Below are 18819 nucleotides of genomic sequence, written 5' to 3'. Positions count from 1 at the left end.
TCTAATGACGCGTACTTTTGCTTTCCAGCATACACGAGATAGATTGGAATGTTATTGGCGTGATAATGATAACGATAACCATAGTCTGTCCCCCAAAGTGAGGCGAGCACCGATGTCTTGCCTCCGCATGCGGATTGACATGTCCGAAGAGCGGGGGCAGATTCCCCGATCAAGAGACAGCATGCCTCGTTTGATCAATTCTCATTAGCACCTGGCATCTCTAATCTTTAAACAGGCCATGTTTCATTGGAGAGGCCTGATTTGGAACGGTCCCATGACCTGTCATCTAAGTTGAGACCATCGTCATTCTAGAATGATTTTGCGGGCTTGTCTCCGTGCAACGCTACATGTAAGCTAGACGCACTTGTCCGATCTAAATCAGCACTCAATTCCTTCACAGAGAGGAGCGTTTAAGTTTAAACTCATCTTTAATAAGCCAAACAAATGGCAAACGCCAGGATTATTCCAACCGGGTACCGATCCCGGCGCCAATCCCGATTACGATTACAGACAGCGGTCATCGCATGTATGAAAGTCGACCCATCTTGCGCCAGAGCATGTAAACGACATCAATTGTCGAACTGAAACGAGATGGGCTGTGTAAAGGATATTTGACCAGCTTAACCGGGCATCTCGGAAACTTCCTGATTTCTCATCAGAGTGCTCAGCTGAGCCATGCATGTTGAATCCGTACCTGCACTCGCAGACCCAGTTGATGATGACAAGCGGGTATAGGTGCCTTTTCAAGTTTAGCCGTCTTTCGCCTTACATTTATCATCACATTCGCGTTGGAAAACCGGGGGTGAATAAATTGCCGTCCTTTTCGCAGCCTCGCGTGCGGTTATGATCCTTCTCATGTCGATTCATCGCGCGCAACGCTAGAAGAGAATTGGAGCATTGAGCAAAGATGAAGACCGCCCCGCTGCAGCCAGAGCCGCAGGCTTCTGGTGGCGATTACATGTATTCTGACTTACCTCCTGTTTATCTTGCGAGTACTTCGATCACTCCTGAGTCCTCCAAGGGCGCGAATGGCGAGACCCCTAACATTTCGAATGGCGAGATTCCTAATATTACGAATGGCGAGACACCAAAGGCTACGAATGACGACGATGCCGGCGAGGCGTCAGAAGACATCAATGCCGCTTTGACGAATCTGTCTTTTGAGAAGATCACATTTGACCATAAGAATGTCAGATCTGGTATTTCGGAGGATGCTTGCCTCGCTCATCTCAAGCTCCTCCATGCTATCCAAGCTATGAAAGATGACATTGGCTACACCGACGGACTATGGAATCTCTGGAATAGTCGTGGTAAATGGGCATTGGATGACTACCGCGTTGATGCTGATTGGCCCATGATTCGTGCGCTCGAAAAGACCAATTCCGCAACTGTACTACTGGCCGGTCAAGCTAGGATTCGCGAGAAGAGATGGGCGTTGTTTGTTGCTCGTGCAGTTGAGCGATATGAAGATTGGTGGTACTCTCTTGCGGAAACTGACATGTTGACTGAAAAGGACATGGCAACACCTGATGACCCCAAGTACAGAACGTTTACAAACCGCGGTGGATTGAGATGGAAGGAGAATATGCTGCCACCTTTAGGTGAGAAACACAGAATTACAAAGAGTTTTACAATTAGTTGAGCTAATCCCTTCTGTTCTCTTTTATGGCAGATGTGTTGATGGTCCTTCATACGCACATGCTCAATCCTCGAGCTTTCCTTGAAGATTCAATACGACACGGGATGGGCTCCTTTTGGCCTGCGGGTATGCCATGGGAATTAATACATAAAGCCATCGACACAGACTTCAATTATAATGTATCCCACCAAGCGAAGATCAATTGGGTTGCTAAAACTGGTCATCGCTGGCGAAATCAGGATGACGACATGGAGAAGATACTCAAGTGTCCCTTCTGCCCAAGCAAGAATGAGATTCCGTGGACGACATGCGGAATGAAGGAAGATGTGAAAGATATCGAGTAAGCCAAGCCCAGCTCATGCCATGCCGCCGATTAAAACACGCATTAACATTCTCAGGTTTACTGGACTGATCGGTCATGGCTATGGCGATGGCAACTTTAACCACAGGTGTCCTAATTGCCAAAATGAAAACTATAAAGAGCTTCTATCAGTAACAAAATTCGTTTCCGATGCGTCCGCTCTTCTAGTTCAAAATGTGCCGATGCCAGGCACCATCCTTGATCCGGGCAGCGGCCGTCCTGAGGTTGTGCCTGAAGGAACCAAGGGCGAGAGATATTATAGGACATTCCCCAACCGCATGATCAAACGAGAGTTACGAAGCAAAATCGCCGAGCTGATCAAACCGCCGTCTCAGACACCCATCATCAAAAAGTCCAAGAGCAAGGCTAAGAAAGACAAGATAAAGAAAAAGGATAAGAACAAAGAAGAAGAAGAAAACAAGACCCCCGAGCGATTAAATATAAAGGCAGTGAGGGATATGATTCAAAACATTCTGGTGACCCCCAAAAAGATCCGAAACATAGATTCAGAGACAGGTTTGTTTGCCCGCTATCAAATACATACCTGGGCTGGCATATGCATCCGCAAAATGATGAGCCGATACTGGCAGAACTTTTCTCCATTCGGTCTTGATCTTTGCGCCGCTGTTATGCGCCAGGGTGTCTTCGTCGAAAAGATGGTCAAGATAGACTGGCTTCATAGCCCGACTGCACGGGACACCATGACGCGGCTCATTCTGAAATACGACCGCTTCTTGCAGATCATGAAGAAGCATCCTGGCAAAGTTGTTGTGCCGACACTGGATATTGATCTGGCTTGGCATACGCATCAGCTTATCCCTTCACACTATTACTACTATACAGTTTCGACGACTGGAAAATTCATCGACCACGATGACAAAATTGACCAGGACAAGCTTAGCAGATGCTTTGAATGGACAACAAAGACTTATCAAGATATGTTTGACGCTGTGTACAGCGAGTGCACCTGCTGGTATTGTGAAAGTAAGTCGGCCCATCCATTCGCTCCAAGACGAAAGATATGCCAAGCTAATGCTTTGATCTCTACGATAGCAATTCGTTCCTCGCAGATATCGGCCGTGGGCAGACTTTTTGGTATCTCGTCCAATGCGAGATTATCAGAGTCCTTTCACAAGTCTGAGACGGCCGAAACGTGTCCACCAGAGAAATCCGCCCATATATCTTACCATAATTCCGTAAAGACGATCGAAACGTCAGGTCGAAGGAGAGTCACCGCACGAGCGCGTGCTCGACAGCGCCAATGGCTAGACCAAGAGTACCAAAAGGCGGCAAAGAGAGCAGAGAAGAAGGGTCAGAAATTCCCTGCCAAAGAAGACTACTTTACTCTTTGGGGTGCTCAATACACTAGTGAGTCTCTTACCGCCGATTATCTCAAATCTACAGGTGTTCGACTATTGCATGGAAACTGACCCATGATCAGTGTATGGCCCGTATCCTTTCCCGCCGTGGTTTGCTCCCGGGATGTACTATGGATGGGATCCATCTACGATTCACAACGGCCAAGGAGCGTGGGGGAACTGTGCTGCTGGGTCTTGCGGAAATGGAGGCATAGCAGCTGGCGCCTGTGGTGGTGCTGGAGGATGTAATAATGGCAACGGAGGGGTATGTACCAATCGGATGGATTCATGTTTGCAGTTCTAACCATCTCTTAGATATGCGGATCAAGCGGTGCTGGGGTTACTGCTGGTGGTGCTGGTGGTGCTGGTGGAGCTGGTGGAGGAGGATGTGGAGGAGGAGCTGGCTGTGGTAAGTTTCTGTGGTCACTTGTTGGAATATATGATGCTAATGATGATATTTAGGCGGTAGTTAGTGGGATATTCCCATTACTTCTTTCACTCTGCGCTCGTCGTACTTGTATCATGGCTGCATTAATGAGAGTATACATACATAGAGATTGTATCAAATAATAGGCTCAGAAACATTTGCGAAATAAGCCTTCAACTTGCTTTTTTAACTTTGCAATTTTTCCATCTTAATCCAAAGTTTACGCAAATAAAGCTTGCGTGGAACTCTTTTGCATATTATCATCAACATAAACCTCAAACGTAGCTTCAGCGTAAAAGTATGAATCACCATTATTCTTCTGACACTCAAATCCTCCCACTTGGCTCGCAGCAAATTCCAAGGATCCGCTAATAAGTAAGCGTGACGCGACGATCTCAGCCACATTAAACACGGTGCTAATAAATACGAACCGGAGCTTTTCAAGGGAGGCTTAGACCCCCTGTACAGGCACCATGCCACGTTCTCCATTTTCCTCACGGTCGCTCGTGGAAATTGTATCAACAGCTCACAACGGCAAGCATCATCATGCGGCTTCCCAGGGCCGACGATGCTGGGCCCAGTGCTGGATACGCCGGGGCAGCTCTGCTATTTGCTACGCTGGCTCAATGGCTGTCCTCCCAAGACTCTGAACTTGACACAGAGATCTTGTGCTGGGCCTTTTTGCCGGTCCTGATCAAGTCCCTGAGCCAGCCACAGCCTAAATCGCTGTTGAGACCAGTAGTCTCCGGTAAGGCTAGGGGGACATCTTCATCTCCATACTCATTGTGGATTGTAGCCGTGAGCGCTGCTGTCTATTCACTTTTCAGGTCAGAAACTGGTTTGGTCCAATTTTTGGTAAGAAGAGCACAATTATACAAAGAATGACTGAGCTCGTACTAAATGACGACAGCCTGCACTGACGCCTCTGCTCTTGGCGGTTCAAAATTATCTTGGATCCGCTTCCAAACCGGCTGGCTTATTTTCCCCTTTGGTGAGCCCCAACTGGGGTGCCATTCTGGCTGCTTCTTTTGGTGTTCTCACATTCTCAAATTGGAGTATTTGGGCATTCTTATTCTCTATAATTCCAAGCACGTTTCTCTTCATTTTTTATACTGCTCTATTGCCAAGAAGTAGGACATCTACCATCTTTCCGTCCATCAACCTCGAGAATACCATTCGCCCTCTTTCTGTACGCATTGCTGTTCTTCTATTATTCATATCGGGCGTCGACATTGCCTTTTTTGGATTAAACTCCACTGGCATCATCAGGACGTTCTTCCTAGCTTTTATCAAGGCCTTGTCTTGGTTTTTTGTTATACAGGTGGTAGGTTTCCTCGTGGACATGCGATGAAACAAACTTTTAGTCATTAACTATTGCTCAGGCTCGAGATGCTTCTTGGATTGTTGCTCCTCTGATAACCACATTTAGTATCTCTTTCAGTACTAATCCAACAAATGAGTCATCGGATTTTCAGGCTGTGGCCTACAGTTTAATTTCCGTAATCACTCTCGGCCAACTGGTCGCTCTGTTACCGAAACAAGCAAAATTCAGGCTTGTGTTATGGCTGTTTGGCGTCGCATCATTTATACCACTTTTATCCAATCTATGGATGATTCGCGATGCGCAACAATCGGCGAAAATATTTGGCCCTGAACGAGAGCACCCCGTCGAGAGTCTTGTACGCGGCGGCAAGGCCAACTTTAAGAGTCTTCTCAAGACCCAATCCAAGTCTTACAATGAGGCTGTCGAACAATACCAGCTCCGATACCATGCTGAACCGCCCCCAGGTTTCGAAGCTTGGTATGAGTTTGCAGTTCACCATGAATCCTCTATAATCGACGATTTTGACGCAATCTATCACGCCGTGTCACCATTTTGGAAACTTAGCGGGAAAACAGTGACTGAGACTATGAGCCAGATTCACTTCGCGCAAAACAGTGAAATGTGGTTCTGCAGTTTCAACGGTGAATCTGCTACCTCGGACTGCGCACATGCTTATCGAGTTTTCGATAGACATCTCAAGGTTCTGCTCGATACGCTGTTCAAGGGACTGAATGGCGCTCTTCCTGACGTCAAGTTTCTGGTGAATCATTTTGATGAGCCGCGGATATTAATCCCGACGTGGGGAGCAGAAGAGGCCCGTAACCACCCGCAGTTTAACATCACCAGCATGTCCCATCAACCTATTTGGGATGAGGTTACAAAATTCTGCACGTCCAGGGATAAAAGCAAGAAAGCAAAGACACAGTCTTCATCGCAAGCGTTTGATCTACCATTTGTTACAGACCAATCCTCCGCCATGGATCTCTGTGAACACCCAGAGTATCGCAATATGCACGGCCTCTTCGTGAGCCCCGTGTCCTTTTCACTTGTTGAGGGGTTTGTCCCAGCTCTCTCGACCGGCTCGCCATCGACAATGGGCGACATTTTACTCCCGAGCCCTGCGTACATTGAAGGAGAGTTTATCTACGACGACTCAAAAGAGGTTGGCTGGGATGAAAAGCGTAATAACCTCTACTGGGCTGGATCCACGACTGGCGGGTTTGCCACAGATGCAAACTGGATTAACTACCAGAGGCAAAGATTTGTGAAGCTGGCACAAAACATTGAGCGACGAGAGTATTACTATTTGCGAGAGATTGGCGGCGTAATCCAGCGCGTTGCGTCAACGTTTTTGAACGGTCGACTCTTTGATGTCGCCTTTACCAGGATATTCCAATGCGACAGGAAATATTGCAGAGATCAGAAGAGGTTCTTCAAGGTCGGTGGCTGGGCAGATAAGGACAAAGCACTTAAGTCACGCCTAGTCTTTGATCTCGATGGAAATGGCATTAGTGGTCGCTATTACAAGCTGCTCGCATCAAAGTCGGCACCAATGAAGCAAACGCTCCTCAGAGAATGGCACGACGATCGTCTCGTTCCCTGGGTTCATTATATCCCAGTTAGCCAAAGCTTGGAAGAGCTCCCAGAGCTGGTGTTTTATTTGACATCAACTGAGGCTGGACAAAACAGGGCTAGAGAAATTGCAGAGCAAGGTCGTGATTGGTTTTTCAAGGCATTGAGAGAAAAGGACATGGCAGTCTACATGTATCGACTGCTATTGGAGTTGGCGAGGCTACAGGACCCGAGCAGAGAGGCAGGATTTCCTGCAACCCACTAGTTAATACGAGTTATACGGAATACCAAGAAACGATACGTTGCATGCACGCCAGGGATGGATAAATCTTTTGATTGGAGATAACAGCAAAAGTTCAATTCATTAAATTAACCTAAATGTTGAATGGCCAAAGTTACAGAATTAGTTCCATCTCATGAATCCTCCAGACATGGATGTCGCTGTGAGTCATTGCGATCACGGATTGTAGTTACTGAACTCCTCTCTGATAAATCACAATTTTGCATGCACTGCATACGAGTACACTCACCAACTCCTTCATTTCTATGGATACGCGATAATTGTTAGAAATGGCATCATCACAAAAGAGTATGCCGGCGCTGCATCCTTCTCAGGCAACGGCCATCGCCAACATCAAAGCCCAGGCAGCAGCACTCAAACCAGAGGCTCTCCAAACCATATATCACATTTTTCGCATGTCCAACATCCCAATAGCGAGGCTAGACGATATCCGAAAGACTATAGTTCAGCATGCCCGTGTTGCGATGCATTTTCACCCCGATCGCCCGTCTCGTAGTGGCCGCACTGTCGTTGAGTCTCTCTTAAAGGACGACACATACCGGAATCAATTCGAAACCGGCATCTCCAATGGACTTGTTGCGACTCAGCTGGGCGGTGCACGAGACGAATGGGAGCGAAACCTTTTCAGCGGTGCTTATCATGACACTGGCAACTCAGGCACTGTGGCGAATGCCTTCGATCCGACACTAAGGCCAAAGTACGGTGCTTTGGACTTGATGCGTAATTCTGACGGGCCTTCTCCACGATTCGGGTCTTGTTATTTCTTACTTCGACCAGAAGTGTCGTCTCGGTCTACGTTTACCTTTGGTGGTTCTCAAGCAATCCCAAAAGAAAGAGGCACAGCGGATGAATTTGATGCGATATTGGCCGCTCTATTGAAAGAATGTTTTCTACGAGATACAGCTCTGGGTGTAGAATACGTACGGCCGAAAAGGATGGTGGAGTATATCGACGCATTGAGCACATCGCCTCTCGTAAAAGATATCTACAAAAGACCGCCAAGCCGTAACCTAGATCACTTGATCGAGGCGCAGATTCACGGCGATGTTCTTCTTTCACGAGATGTCGAGGCCCTGGTTGTCGATCCGTCGTTTTTCACGCGGGGCGGCACTGGGCTCCTTCTCCTGGCCCTAGGCGAAACATATAAATTCCCAGTCTTTGTACATCACGGATTTCAGCTGTCTTCAGGGAGCGTTCCTAGTGACTTCCGAGGGCCAACGATGCCCCCCTTAGCGGCTCAAATTGCGCTTAATGGCATTGTGGATGTACAGGTTATTGGAGAGGCAGTGAAAGATTGGGTTGCTTGCGCTGATTTGCTGGGAGATAGAGGAGATTTAGCCCAAGGGTTGCAAGAGTTGAAGCTGTTATGGCATGTTTTAGTTCGGTACGGATAGGAGGCCCGGGTAGCTGAGCCGCTTCAAAAATGTTTAGTAAAGCAAGCCAATAGTATTTTTGGTTGATTAGTATTCGGCACCGCGATTGTGGATTACGAATTGACGCGGGTAGCTGTTCCGTATATTGTCTAATACGAGTACTGTGCTTCAACTCGAAATGTGGAGAGAGTTTCCAGAGGATGGGCACGAACACGTAAGAAAAGGCACACGTTGGAGTAAAGAGCCTCGAGGCGTAACCCTCCTGGACCAAGTGCTTACTCCTTCGCGTGTTCCTTACGCCTCTTCTTTGGTCATTCTCCTGATTGATAAGAAGTTTATCTCGGGACCGCCCATTACACTGCTGACACCAAGAAAGGGCAGCAGTAACAAGTCCGCATTATGAATCTGCCCGCGCGCTTAGTCGGCCTAATGACTCTAAGAGCCATTCAGTCTAGCCTCGGACTCATCGGGGCGGGTCAAAGGAATATGTTGCCCCCCCCCCCCCGGTCGGATTTTTGCAAAGGATCCCACTGGAAAAAGTCCCAGGGGTTCGTCATTAAACTGTTTGACGTCGGAAGTCGGACAACGCGATGGAGGTAGTGCGAGTGCTATCTTATGCCGGAGCTGTTAAGGAGGGCGGAGTCTTTCGCGGAGTTTGGGCAGCTTAGGATTCTCTTCTTTTACTTCTTAATATATCTGCTGTAATTGCCCTTCCGAGAAACTGAGCTTGTCGTTTGTCTTCCAAGTTGCTCTTCATACAGCGTGGCTTCGGGTTGGCGACAGCCCGTCAACGACCAACGCCACGATGGCTTCTTCTTCTGAGGCTCCTGCCCGCAGCGAAAATGGCTACCGCTATGATTCAATTTCCGATCCGAATGCGCCTACGTCTTCACGAACCGAATCGCCCTCGTTGTCAATGTCTCCCGTTCCTACAGCAAAGCAGCCGACGGTCCGACTCCTCGCCCCCGATCTCCAGCGCGGCCTTCTCATGGCCCTGATGGCCATGGATCATCTCGCTCTCGGTCTAAATACTTGGCAACATGGAACAAACATTGATGGGGAGATGGATGGTCTTATAGTGCGCCGCTGGAACTTCACCACTGCCTACATCGTTCGCACATTGACCCATTTCTGTGCTCCGGGATTCACATTTCTTCTCGGAATGGGAGTTGTTCTCCTCTCTCAGTCGCGTACTCGCCTCGGGTGGTCGGCAGGCAGGCTAATGCAATACTATGCCGTGAGAGGTCTTGTATTGACTGCAGTGACTTGGATAATCGGACTTGTGGCATCAGGAGGCCAATTCTGGTTCATGAACGTCGTTTTATTCTCACTAGGAGTCGACTATGTTTTAGCGGGGATGTTGTGGCTGCTGATGGATCGAACTGAGAAATGGCTCGGCGGGGTGCTGGAGAGAGGCCTTTTGATTATGGACAAGCGATCTGGAGCCGTCTACGTCCCCACGACTAATGATGACGAGGATGAAGAGGGAGGAGTTAGCCAGCCCTTACTACTCGGACGAAGGCACGCTGCCAGAGAAAGAGAGAGAGCGGCAACAGCTTCATCACTCTCATGGCATATCCATAACATCTTCCTCGTTGTTATAAGCGTCATTACCATTTGGTGGAATATCTGGCTGTCTGAGGACCATGGCCGCTGCAGCCTCGACACAGAAGGATCAGACGGTTCTGTTTCAACTCAATTCGTCCCTACATCGAAGCATCCTTTTCTCGCCATCTGGTTCTGGTACGTCTCTACTGAGCGCGTCATGTCGAATTTCCCCCCTATGGCATGGCTCTCCTTTGCCATCCTTGGACTTCTCTACGGCCGCATCATCACTGCCCGAAAATGGACAATCTCTGCTGTTGCCATCGGCCACGCATCTGCGGGCGTCATCTTTGCCGCTATTTTTGTTCTCACCAGACTTCTGCGTGTAGGCAACCTGTCGGAGGATTGTTTGCATACTCCCGCGCAGGATGCTCAGACTGCCAACGAAAATCCCTACCTTGCCTCGGCAGCATCCTTCTTCTACATCATCAAATACCCTCCTGATGTTGCTTTTTGGGCCTTCACCATGGCTGGCAACTTGTTTATGCTCGGAGCGTTTAGCTCCATCCCTGTGCACGTTGCGAAGCGCTTCGGTATGCTTTTGAGCTTTGGCACATCGTCCCTGTTCTTCTATGTAGTCCACCTCAACCTCGTCATGTCTCCTCTGGGCACGTTGCTCAAAAACCTTTTTGGCACTGAAACCGGTCACGGAGATCCTATGCATCCAGGAAACACCAAAGGCATCGCCAATCTCTTTGTTTATTTCATCTTCTGGTGTCTTTTGCTTCTCATTATGTGGCCAGCCTGTTTTTATTATAGTCGTTTCAAGAGCACAAGGCACGCAGACTCTTTGTGGAGATTCTTTTAAGGAAGTGTTGTGGTTAAAAAGCGGGAAAGAAATAGCATTAGTCTAATTGATATAGATGGTGGATTCGTCAATCATGAACAAATATATAGCAAAGTGCGTATCCTCAGCAAAAGACTGCGCCATATGTATGCATCCCACATTAGAAGTGAATATATATGGAGAGAATATTTATCATCAAAGTCGTCGTAAGTCGTTATTTCCTTAGCCTGTACCTTTGCAGCCAACCGCCCTCTTTTTTCGGTGGATTGCTCTCTCTTGTGCTTCTCATGGCTTCTTCTCTGAGTTGTTGTTGATGCTTCTGCTCTCGTAGCTGCTGTTCTCGCAGTTGCTGTTCTCGCAGTTGCTGTTCTCGCAGTTGCTGTTCTCGCAGTTGCTGTTCTCTCTGTTGCTGTTCTCTCTGTTGCTGTTCTCTCTGCTGCTGTTCCCTCTGCTGCTGTTCCCTCTGCTGCTGTTCTCTCTGCTGCTGTTCCCTCTGCTGCTGTTCCCTCTGTTGTTGTTCTCGTTGCTGTTGTTCTCGTTGTTGTTGCTGCTGTTTGTGTAACTCTTGCTGCTGCCGTTGCTCCCACCTCTGTTCAGCTCTTCTCAGTGTTGCAGCCGCATCCCAGTAGTCTCTCTTCTCAGCCACATTTCTAGCCAATTCGCCTCTTCTATTCTGGATCGTAGGATTGGCTCCCAAATCGCGTAATGCGCGAATCACTTCTCGTCGCTCCGAATCTCCATCCTCAGCAGATCTAGCAGCATAGTGAAGTGGCGTTCTTCCATCAGTGGTCTGGCAGTTGGGATCAGCCTTGCCGCGCTCGATAAGCATCTCTACTGTGGCAGCAGTTGAATAACGCGCAGCCAAGTGAAGAGGCATACAGCCACCATCAGCACGAGCGTGAACATTTGCGCCATGATCAAGAAGATACATGGCGACGGCCATGTGGTCACGCTCGACAGCGAGATGCAGTGGTGTCAGTCCATGGGGATCGCATGAGTCGGGAGGCGCCTGGCGCATGCAGTTGGCCACAGTTTTGACGTCGCCTTCCCAGGCAGCATCCAGCAGGACATCTTTCGCATTCGGCGGTGGATTTGTATTACGCGGATCAAGGCCCGTTGCGCTTGTATTGGCAGAGCCATGGGACTGAGGCGGCGGCTCAACTGATGGTTCTGAACGCGGAGGAGTCGGCGGATTTGGGACGACTTTTGGAGGATTCCCAGTTGCTTCAAAATGCCCTTTGGATTTAGGGGACAGTTGTGGTGATGGGGGAGGTCGGTTGGGTATTGAAGTTGTCGGCTGCTGCATCGGTATTGATGTGTTTAGCGGAGGGTTCATCCTTGCCGCCGTTTGAGGGGGAGTAGATGCATTTGGTGTGGCGATGCCTGGTGACGGTCTTTTCAAAGCTCGACTGCTGTTTGTTAGGATGTGCCAAGTAACTGAAGGGAGGGGGATAGACGAACGCGTAGATATTTGACATGAGGGTACCAAGTTGCAGTAGCTGTTGTTGCAACTCAGCATCGGCGGCTTTAATCTGCTCCTCACCCTCGTTCTTATAATTGTATGAATGCCAAAAGCCTTCCAAGCGTCCAAGAGCTGTGCTGTCCTGCTTTGCAGCTCCAGAAAAGCTCGCCAGCAATTTCGTCATTTTCTTCAATGTCTCACTAGTGCTCTCGATGGCGTCTTCAATGTGAGACTTGAGGACCTGTCCTGATTCGTCCTCAATAAGGTCTGGCCTGGCCTCTAGGCACTCTTTCATTTGCTGAATAGTGTCACGCGTAGTGGATATCCGAGTAGAGAGGGCGCGAATCTCGTCCGGGGCGTCGTTTACGTCGTTGAACCACTCAACCCATTCTTTTGCCTTGTCGGCATGCTCCGAGAGCGCACGAATTCCCGCATATGTTGCAAATGAAGTTGGGAATTTGCTGAAGAAGCTGTCTGAGCCTCTGCGCTCGTGCTTCGGACGACGAGAGGGCGATGTTGGTTGTTGGGCAGAGCTTGGCTGAGAATGAGAATTTCTATCGTAGCCATCTACGGAAGCGGAGCGATGTCTATCGGAAGCGGAGCGATGGTTATCGGAAGCTGTAGATGGTCTCTGATAGGGAGAGCTGCCTCGCTTCGCAGGTTGCGGTCTATTATTCGCCGATGCTGAAGGCGGATATCGTCGGGCCTCCTGCCGAGCCTCCCTTGAAGAGTTGTTCCATTCAGATTTGGGAGCGAGATGTGGAGAGGACGGAGGTACGCCTGTAGCTACTGATCCATGTCGATCACGCCGTTCATGACTGCCACTCCGTTGCGATCGTGAAGGCGCTGGCGACTGAGGTTGGTGCGTCATCTCTCGTGGTCGAGGAATTTCCGAAGAGGAATATCGTCGTCGAGGAGGCGATCGGGACTGGTGACTGCGGCGAGCATCTCCGCCGCCTGGTATTCTCTGGCGAGAATGAGGCGATACAGAGCCTCGAGATAAGGACTCTCGTCGTGGCGGGCTTCGAGCCCTGCTGGATGAAGCTGATGGGGGCGGCATCGTCGGCCTCTGAACCTCCTGGTGCGACCTGAAATCTTTCGCCCCAGCTTGCCGCTGGAATTCCGGGGTCGGCCGCTCGCCCGCCGAAATAGACGCCCGACGACGCCGTGGCTCGCCCGATTGCTTCACCATATCCTTATGTGCATCTTCGCGACGGCCTCGGGAGAAGAGGTTGGAGCCCATGGCCTTGACAGAGCTCGATCGAAAGGGCAGCTTGCTGCGAGGCATCGGTTCGGTAATGGCATTTCACAGCGGTACAGGATCTTGTTCTGGAAGGTATTGCGCGTCTCGTGTTGTCGACACATGCATGTGTTTGTATAAAGGTTGACAGAGGAGGAGGGAGAAGAAAAGGAAGGCCGCGGGCCCTTGACTCGGCGCTTCAGCTCATCCTGATGCTGTTGCTGCAGTCAGTCAGTCCATAGCCACTGCAGCCTGCTGCCTTCAAGAGCACGAGGACGAATTCGGCATGACGCTATGCGCACGAGGCCAGGCTTTGAAGGTGGGTGAGACGATGTCTAGTGTGGGAGCGGCCAACCAGCCACAGCACAGGGTGGCTTTGCAAACTTGCTATGGGGCAATGCAACAAGCTTGGTCTGAGTTGAAAATAGTGACTACTAGTAGGCACCTCTCTGTCGCAGGAGCGTTGGTTGGAATTGTTTATTGTGACATATCAAAGCAAGAGCCTCATTCCCTGGGCCTTTCTTTTCCAAATTCTCCTCAAGACAAGCACCAACGTGAAGCCGTCGACGAGGGGCTTACAACAGGAAGTACACAAACTTCGGCTTTGGCCGACCGAACAGCGCATATTGTGTAACCTCATTGGGGGCCGATTGGACAATTGGGAATACTTCAAGCACCAGATGCCGAGGCTTTAATTTCATTTTGAATTCAACAAACATTTTGTGCGAGTGCTTCATACCCATCATAATAGGTTGCTTCGTTTGGAATGGGCGTCATGCAAGATGCGCTCATCAAGATCCGTGCAGGTAAGCAGTAGATTCTGCTCTGCCGCTGTCCTTGCAGACACTCTCACCAAGTCAGGGCACAACGGTGCTACAGTTTCCGAATTCCTCCGAAATCGGTCGTGTCCGAGACAAGCAGGTTTCAGCTGTTCGTTCGACGACTTCCAAGGTTATTCCTAGATGATCACGATGACACAGCCACACTTGGTTCGCGTACCACGGATGATTTGTAGAAAACATCAATGTAAATCGAGTACATATGATCGCGACTCTACCCCAGTGCCGGTTTCGCAGGATGTGCTTGACTAAGATACGACGAAGATAGTTCCCAGCAGTACATATGGGCAAAGAGAAGATAAATAGTTGTGTTCGCAGCTCTGAACGATGACATTCATTCCAATCAGATGACGCAGTTTTGCGCTACACGATGCAGGGAGAGGGAGTGGAAGGAAACCCCACGTCATCATTCACACGTGCATCAACGTGCAACGGATATGGAGTCACTTATATAGTTCAGCCTATCGCTCAGAGTTCAGCCTCTCCTGTCTCTGATTTTGTGTAGTTACATTCACATTTACACTGTTGCTAGGCACATATGCCTCTACAACTGAAAACCATTCGGACAGCTTGTAATGTGTATTTCGAGCACTAAGATTTCAAGCTCTAGGCTATTAATACTGTTACCCTGGAACTCGGTAAATATTGTTGCCTGCGTACCTGTAAGCTGCGAAACGGCCAGTGTTGTGCAAGTTTAGTTCCAAAAATGATAGTCTATCGCTGTCTATCTTATAACTCAAATACAATCTTTACTCCGTGCGCTTGTTTGCACTTTAAATGCCCTCCGTAAGAAATGGGACAATGGGAGTAGCCGTCTTGTGCGGATCCATAGCAGTGCATATAGCCATTTGCTCATTAAAACGGGGCTCTATTCGGCATAGTTCACGTTCTCATTATTTACTTGAACGACTTGTCTTTCGGCCACGTACTCAACCTATATTGCATATACATGAACAATATACATGTACTCAATTACTGGTTATTTCTCTACTTCATGAGATATTTCAGCTGGTCAAATCATTACCTGCATACGATGGCGGTGTCAATTTTCAGACCAACCCGAAGCTGCCCCTCAACTTGGCGACGACACTTCTCAGCCTCGGCTGCCCGATGCATGACTGCCTATGATAGCACAATCTCAAACCTGAGACTGGATAAAAACACGGCTGTAGTATATCAAGGTAATAAATGTAGTAGCTTGAATTTGTGTACTTTACTTATATAATATGTAGGGTTTACAGGGAAAGCGGTAAATACGAGACCCCTCACTGTTGTGAAATGTCATACTAATGACCAGATGATCCATGAAGGCGACTGCAAATGCCAAAGATACTATTGCATATGGCACCCGCATAGTGGGAGGCATATCACCTGGCAAGGGAGGTTCTACGCACCTTAATCTACCAGTCTTTAATACCGTCGAGGAGGTGAGCACACCCCCAAACTTTTGTCGCACCCCTGGGGTATCGTGTTCTCATGCTATTCGCAGGCCATGAAAACGGTCCGACCTCATGTGAGTGCTGTTTTTGTACCGGCGCAGTTTGCAGCCAAAGCCATCATAGAGTCCATAGAGGCTGAAGTTCCACTGGTTGTATCTGTGGCGGAGCATATTCCAGTGCATGACATGCTACGGGTACATGAGATACTTCGTACACAGAGCAAAACTCGGCTCGTAGGACCAAACTGTCCGGGAATTATAGCTCCGGAACAGTGTCGAGTTGGCATCATGCCGTATAAGCAGTACCAGAGAGGCTGTATAGGCATTGTATCCAAGTCGGGGACTTTGAGCTACGAGGCTGTGGGTGCAACGTCCGCAGTTGGACTGGGACAGAGCATAGTGCTAGGTATGGGAGGTGATTTACTTCCAGGTGAGAATACCTGTAACTATTGGTGCCCAAACTTGACATTGTGGCTAACACTGTGTAGGTACCACCTTAGCAGATGGCCTTCGACTCTTTTTTGACAATGAAGAGACGAAAGGTATCATCGTAATAGGTGAAATTGGTGGAGAAGCCGAACTTAGAGCAGCTGAACTCATCCGAGAATATCGACAATCAACTCCTAGCCCCAAGCCAATTGTAGCAATGGTAGCCGGGAGGACGGCTCCACTGGGAAGGATCATGGGTCATGCGGGTGCTGTGCTCACCCCCCGGGATGTACCTGCGGATATCAAAGCAAAGGCACTTGAGGATGCTGGTGCAGTGGTAGTCCCGCATCCAGGGGTCATGGGCGTTACAATGAAGCGGCTGCTTGAGATAGATTTAAAGAAATAGCTAAGTGATTGAAATACGAACATCAAAACATGGCTAGCTTAAACTATCGGAAATGCATAAACAGGTGCGCGAAACAGAACAGAAATATGGAAATATGCCAGAATCTCTAACCCCCTGGACCTCGCCTTCTCTTGATCTTCTTGTGGACTTCATCCATATGGCGCTTGGCATTGTCTGGCCGCTCCAATATGACCCCACACATCTTGCACTTGGTTCGAATTGGAGGACGGCCGGTACTCTCAGCCCAACTTTGGTGGTGACTCCAGATGTGCTTCTCAAGATCCTTTTTGTACTGGTAACGCTTATCACAACCCGGATGAAGAGGGCATTGCAGCTTCTTGTCGTGCCATCCCAAATGACGACTGCAAGAGTACCTGGAGTTAGTCGAGTTCTCTATCATCTCTCATGTAACCGACAGTATAATATGGATGAAGTACCATGAAAGCATCATCGTGATACAAAGAAAAGGTAAAACTTACTTGAGCTGATAATTCTTCTCAAAAGACTTTGAGCATCCATCTCTATCACACACAAAAGGCAAAGCCACGGTTGGAGACCCAGTTGGAGGTATCGAGTCGGCCTCAGCCCCTGAAGAAGGAAGGTATTCCACCAAAGTACCTGCAGTCAAAGGTCCAGATGTGTCTAAATTCATGGCATCGAACTCATTCTCAAAACTCTTATCGGAAGACGAGAAATCAGAAAAAGAAAAAGAAAGGGGAGACGAATTGTCAAGAGCAGCCATGTGATCCTCTGCTTCGTATAAATCATTGCTCGTTTCACCAGTTGTTCGCTCTTGGACTCCAAAAGGCGAACCTGTTGGTAAGCCATTCAGAATCTAAGTCTCGTCATGGGAGCGTTGAATTCCGGAGAAAACGGAGGGGACATAAGCGTCAACGGAGGGGCCTGTCGGTATACCTAAGGCAACCTCAGGGGGCGTAAGATCCGAGCTTGGTAACATGCTTGGATCGGGGGTGTGCAAGGCAACCTCAGGGGACGTAAGAGGCAATCTTTGTAACATGCTTGGATCAAGGGTGGACCCAACTACCCATTCCTGTGGCATGTACGCATTGTATCCCGTAGATTGATTCGTAGTTGCATTTGCTACAGCCTCCGAGAAGCCAAGATGCTCTTCTCCGCATGTCTCATTCCCTAGGAGGGGATCGGTGGCGCCGGGTCTAAAAGGACCTTTGCCGTCCGGGTCCATTCTGAATATTTGTGTTTATGGCCGCCACTCTAACATGGATCCTCGGGTTCCTGTCATCGGTGTATAAGAATATGTCGCTCGATGTTGCCAATCACGGCGATATTTTGATCCACCTCTGTTGCTGCTGAGATGTTTGGATAGAGATTGAGTGGGTAAATTCGGTCCACCCTTCCGGTGCTACTGGCTATAGTGCCGATGCCAGTGGCGTGCTGCCCTTAAGAAGACTGTAGTAATCCAACTGATTGAGTGGCACACCCTCTACATGCACGCAGCAGTCTTATAAAGAGCGAATTGGCAATAAGTATTCAGCTGAGGAAGACAGCAGCACAGTGTATGCTCACCAGATTCTGTATGAAAGTATCTTTGATGCTGCAATCAAGGGAGATGCTGGAGAATAGACTGAAAAATTAACAGATGCAAAAGTCAGCATGGACCAAGCTAGGGAATTAACAAGACAAATACCGTCTATATGAATCCCTTATATTGAGAATGGGAGCTATATCGAAAGCGGAATCGAAGAAGCAGAGTGTTCTTAAGTGCGTTTATGCTGTATATCAGAGCACACCAATGTAGTTTCCGTTTAGTTCTTCGTCATGCCAGAGTGTGTGCTCCGTATTCGACACAATAACCTTAGTCGTTCTCCCAGGCTCGTTGGGATGGAAGATGGGAATCCTAGCTTCTTTGACGCGGGTGGCCCACGAGCATAAGTAAATAAATCCTTGTTAAGAGCGGAGTCCTATTTGATAGCAGTGGAGACATATCCTTCAAGATGAGGGAGGCAGATGGATGCTGATAGGTTGACGTGGCTTGCTGGTGTTGAATTCGCCCAGCAATGTGAGAATCTACGTCTACCCAGTGTTTACTTGGCTTGTTTCCCCCCCATAACCGATCAGAATGCCTTGCATTGCATCTCGTGTCGGTGCATATCTGCCCAACATGCTCCCCAGATACAAAACCATGTTCTTTCATTCAAGCAACAAAGGCTGCAATGCCTCATTTGTGCGCCATCAGCCAAACATGGGCCAACACATGTTACCCCTGCAAGCTGCCGCTG

At 48.8% G+C, this 18819-nt stretch overlaps 8 protein-coding genes across 8 annotated transcripts; 6 read left to right on the top strand and 2 right to left on the bottom strand.

The window, feature by feature from the left end:
* Positions 1–907: 907 nt before the first annotated feature.
* M431DRAFT_9707 (hypothetical protein) lies at positions 908–3831 on the top strand (the record flags this gene model as incomplete). Its single annotated transcript, XM_024924896.1, has 7 exons — positions 908–1601; positions 1673–1979; positions 2038–2984; positions 3054–3368; positions 3442–3623; positions 3674–3767; positions 3821–3831. 7 exons carry the CDS (start codon positions 908–910, stop codon positions 3829–3831), a joined length of 2550 nt encoding a protein of 849 aa, XP_024769534.1.
* A 500-nt stretch (positions 3832–4331) lies between these two features.
* M431DRAFT_542338 (glycosyltransferase family 90 protein) lies at positions 4332–7098 on the top strand (the record flags this gene model as incomplete). Its single annotated transcript, XM_024921122.1, has 3 exons — positions 4332–4640; positions 4696–5109; positions 5150–7098. The coding sequence occupies 3 exons, from the start codon at positions 4332–4334 to the stop codon at positions 6944–6946; spliced, it is 2520 nt and encodes an 839-aa protein (XP_024769533.1). The 3' UTR covers positions 6947–7098.
* A 174-nt stretch (positions 7099–7272) lies between these two features.
* M431DRAFT_96460 (hypothetical protein) lies at positions 7273–8376 on the top strand (the record flags this gene model as incomplete). Its single annotated transcript, XM_024924824.1, has 1 exon — positions 7273–8376. One exon carries the CDS (start codon positions 7273–7275, stop codon positions 8374–8376), a length of 1104 nt encoding a protein of 367 aa, XP_024769532.1.
* Positions 8377–9160: 784 nt separating this feature from the next.
* On the top strand, positions 9161–10768 carry M431DRAFT_499871 (hypothetical protein; the record flags this gene model as incomplete). Its single annotated transcript, XM_024917847.1, has 2 exons — positions 9161–9163; positions 9299–10768. The coding sequence occupies 2 exons, from the start codon at positions 9161–9163 to the stop codon at positions 10766–10768; spliced, it is 1473 nt and encodes a 490-aa protein (XP_024769531.1).
* A 193-nt stretch (positions 10769–10961) lies between these two features.
* M431DRAFT_9703 (hypothetical protein) lies at positions 10962–13497 on the bottom strand (the record flags this gene model as incomplete). Its single annotated transcript, XM_024924893.1, has 2 exons — positions 10962–12156; positions 12209–13497. 2 exons carry the CDS (start codon positions 13495–13497, stop codon positions 10962–10964), a joined length of 2484 nt encoding a protein of 827 aa, XP_024769530.1.
* Positions 13498–13735: 238 nt separating this feature from the next.
* M431DRAFT_486397 (hypothetical protein) lies at positions 13736–14411 on the top strand (the record flags this gene model as incomplete). The annotated part of the gene is made up of 3 exons (XM_024916380.1): positions 13736–14077; positions 14201–14255; positions 14293–14411. 3 exons carry the CDS (start codon positions 13736–13738, stop codon positions 14409–14411), a joined length of 516 nt encoding a protein of 171 aa, XP_024769529.1.
* Positions 14412–15512: 1101 nt separating this feature from the next.
* Positions 15513–16561, top strand: M431DRAFT_125550 (hypothetical protein; the record flags this gene model as incomplete). Its single annotated transcript, XM_024912249.1, has 3 exons — positions 15513–15715; positions 15778–16156; positions 16215–16561. The coding sequence occupies exons 1-3, from the start codon at positions 15593–15595 to the stop codon at positions 16559–16561; spliced, it is 849 nt and encodes a 282-aa protein (XP_024769528.1). The 5' UTR covers positions 15513–15592.
* A 106-nt stretch (positions 16562–16667) lies between these two features.
* Positions 16668–17765, bottom strand: M431DRAFT_9701 (hypothetical protein; the record flags this gene model as incomplete). The annotated part of the gene is made up of 3 exons (XM_024924891.1): positions 16668–16923; positions 17041–17374; positions 17477–17765. 3 exons carry the CDS (start codon positions 17763–17765, stop codon positions 16668–16670), a joined length of 879 nt encoding a protein of 292 aa, XP_024769527.1.
* Positions 17766–18819: the final 1054 nt, after the last annotated feature.

Source organism: Trichoderma harzianum (genome assembly GCF_003025095.1).
Source record: "Trichoderma harzianum CBS 226.95 unplaced genomic scaffold M431scaffold_16, whole genome shotgun sequence".
NCBI classification, from domain to species: domain Eukaryota; kingdom Fungi; phylum Ascomycota; class Sordariomycetes; order Hypocreales; family Hypocreaceae; genus Trichoderma; species Trichoderma harzianum.
The sequence above is the reverse complement of the archived record's forward strand: the minus strand, read 5'-3'. Positions and strand labels throughout refer to the sequence as shown.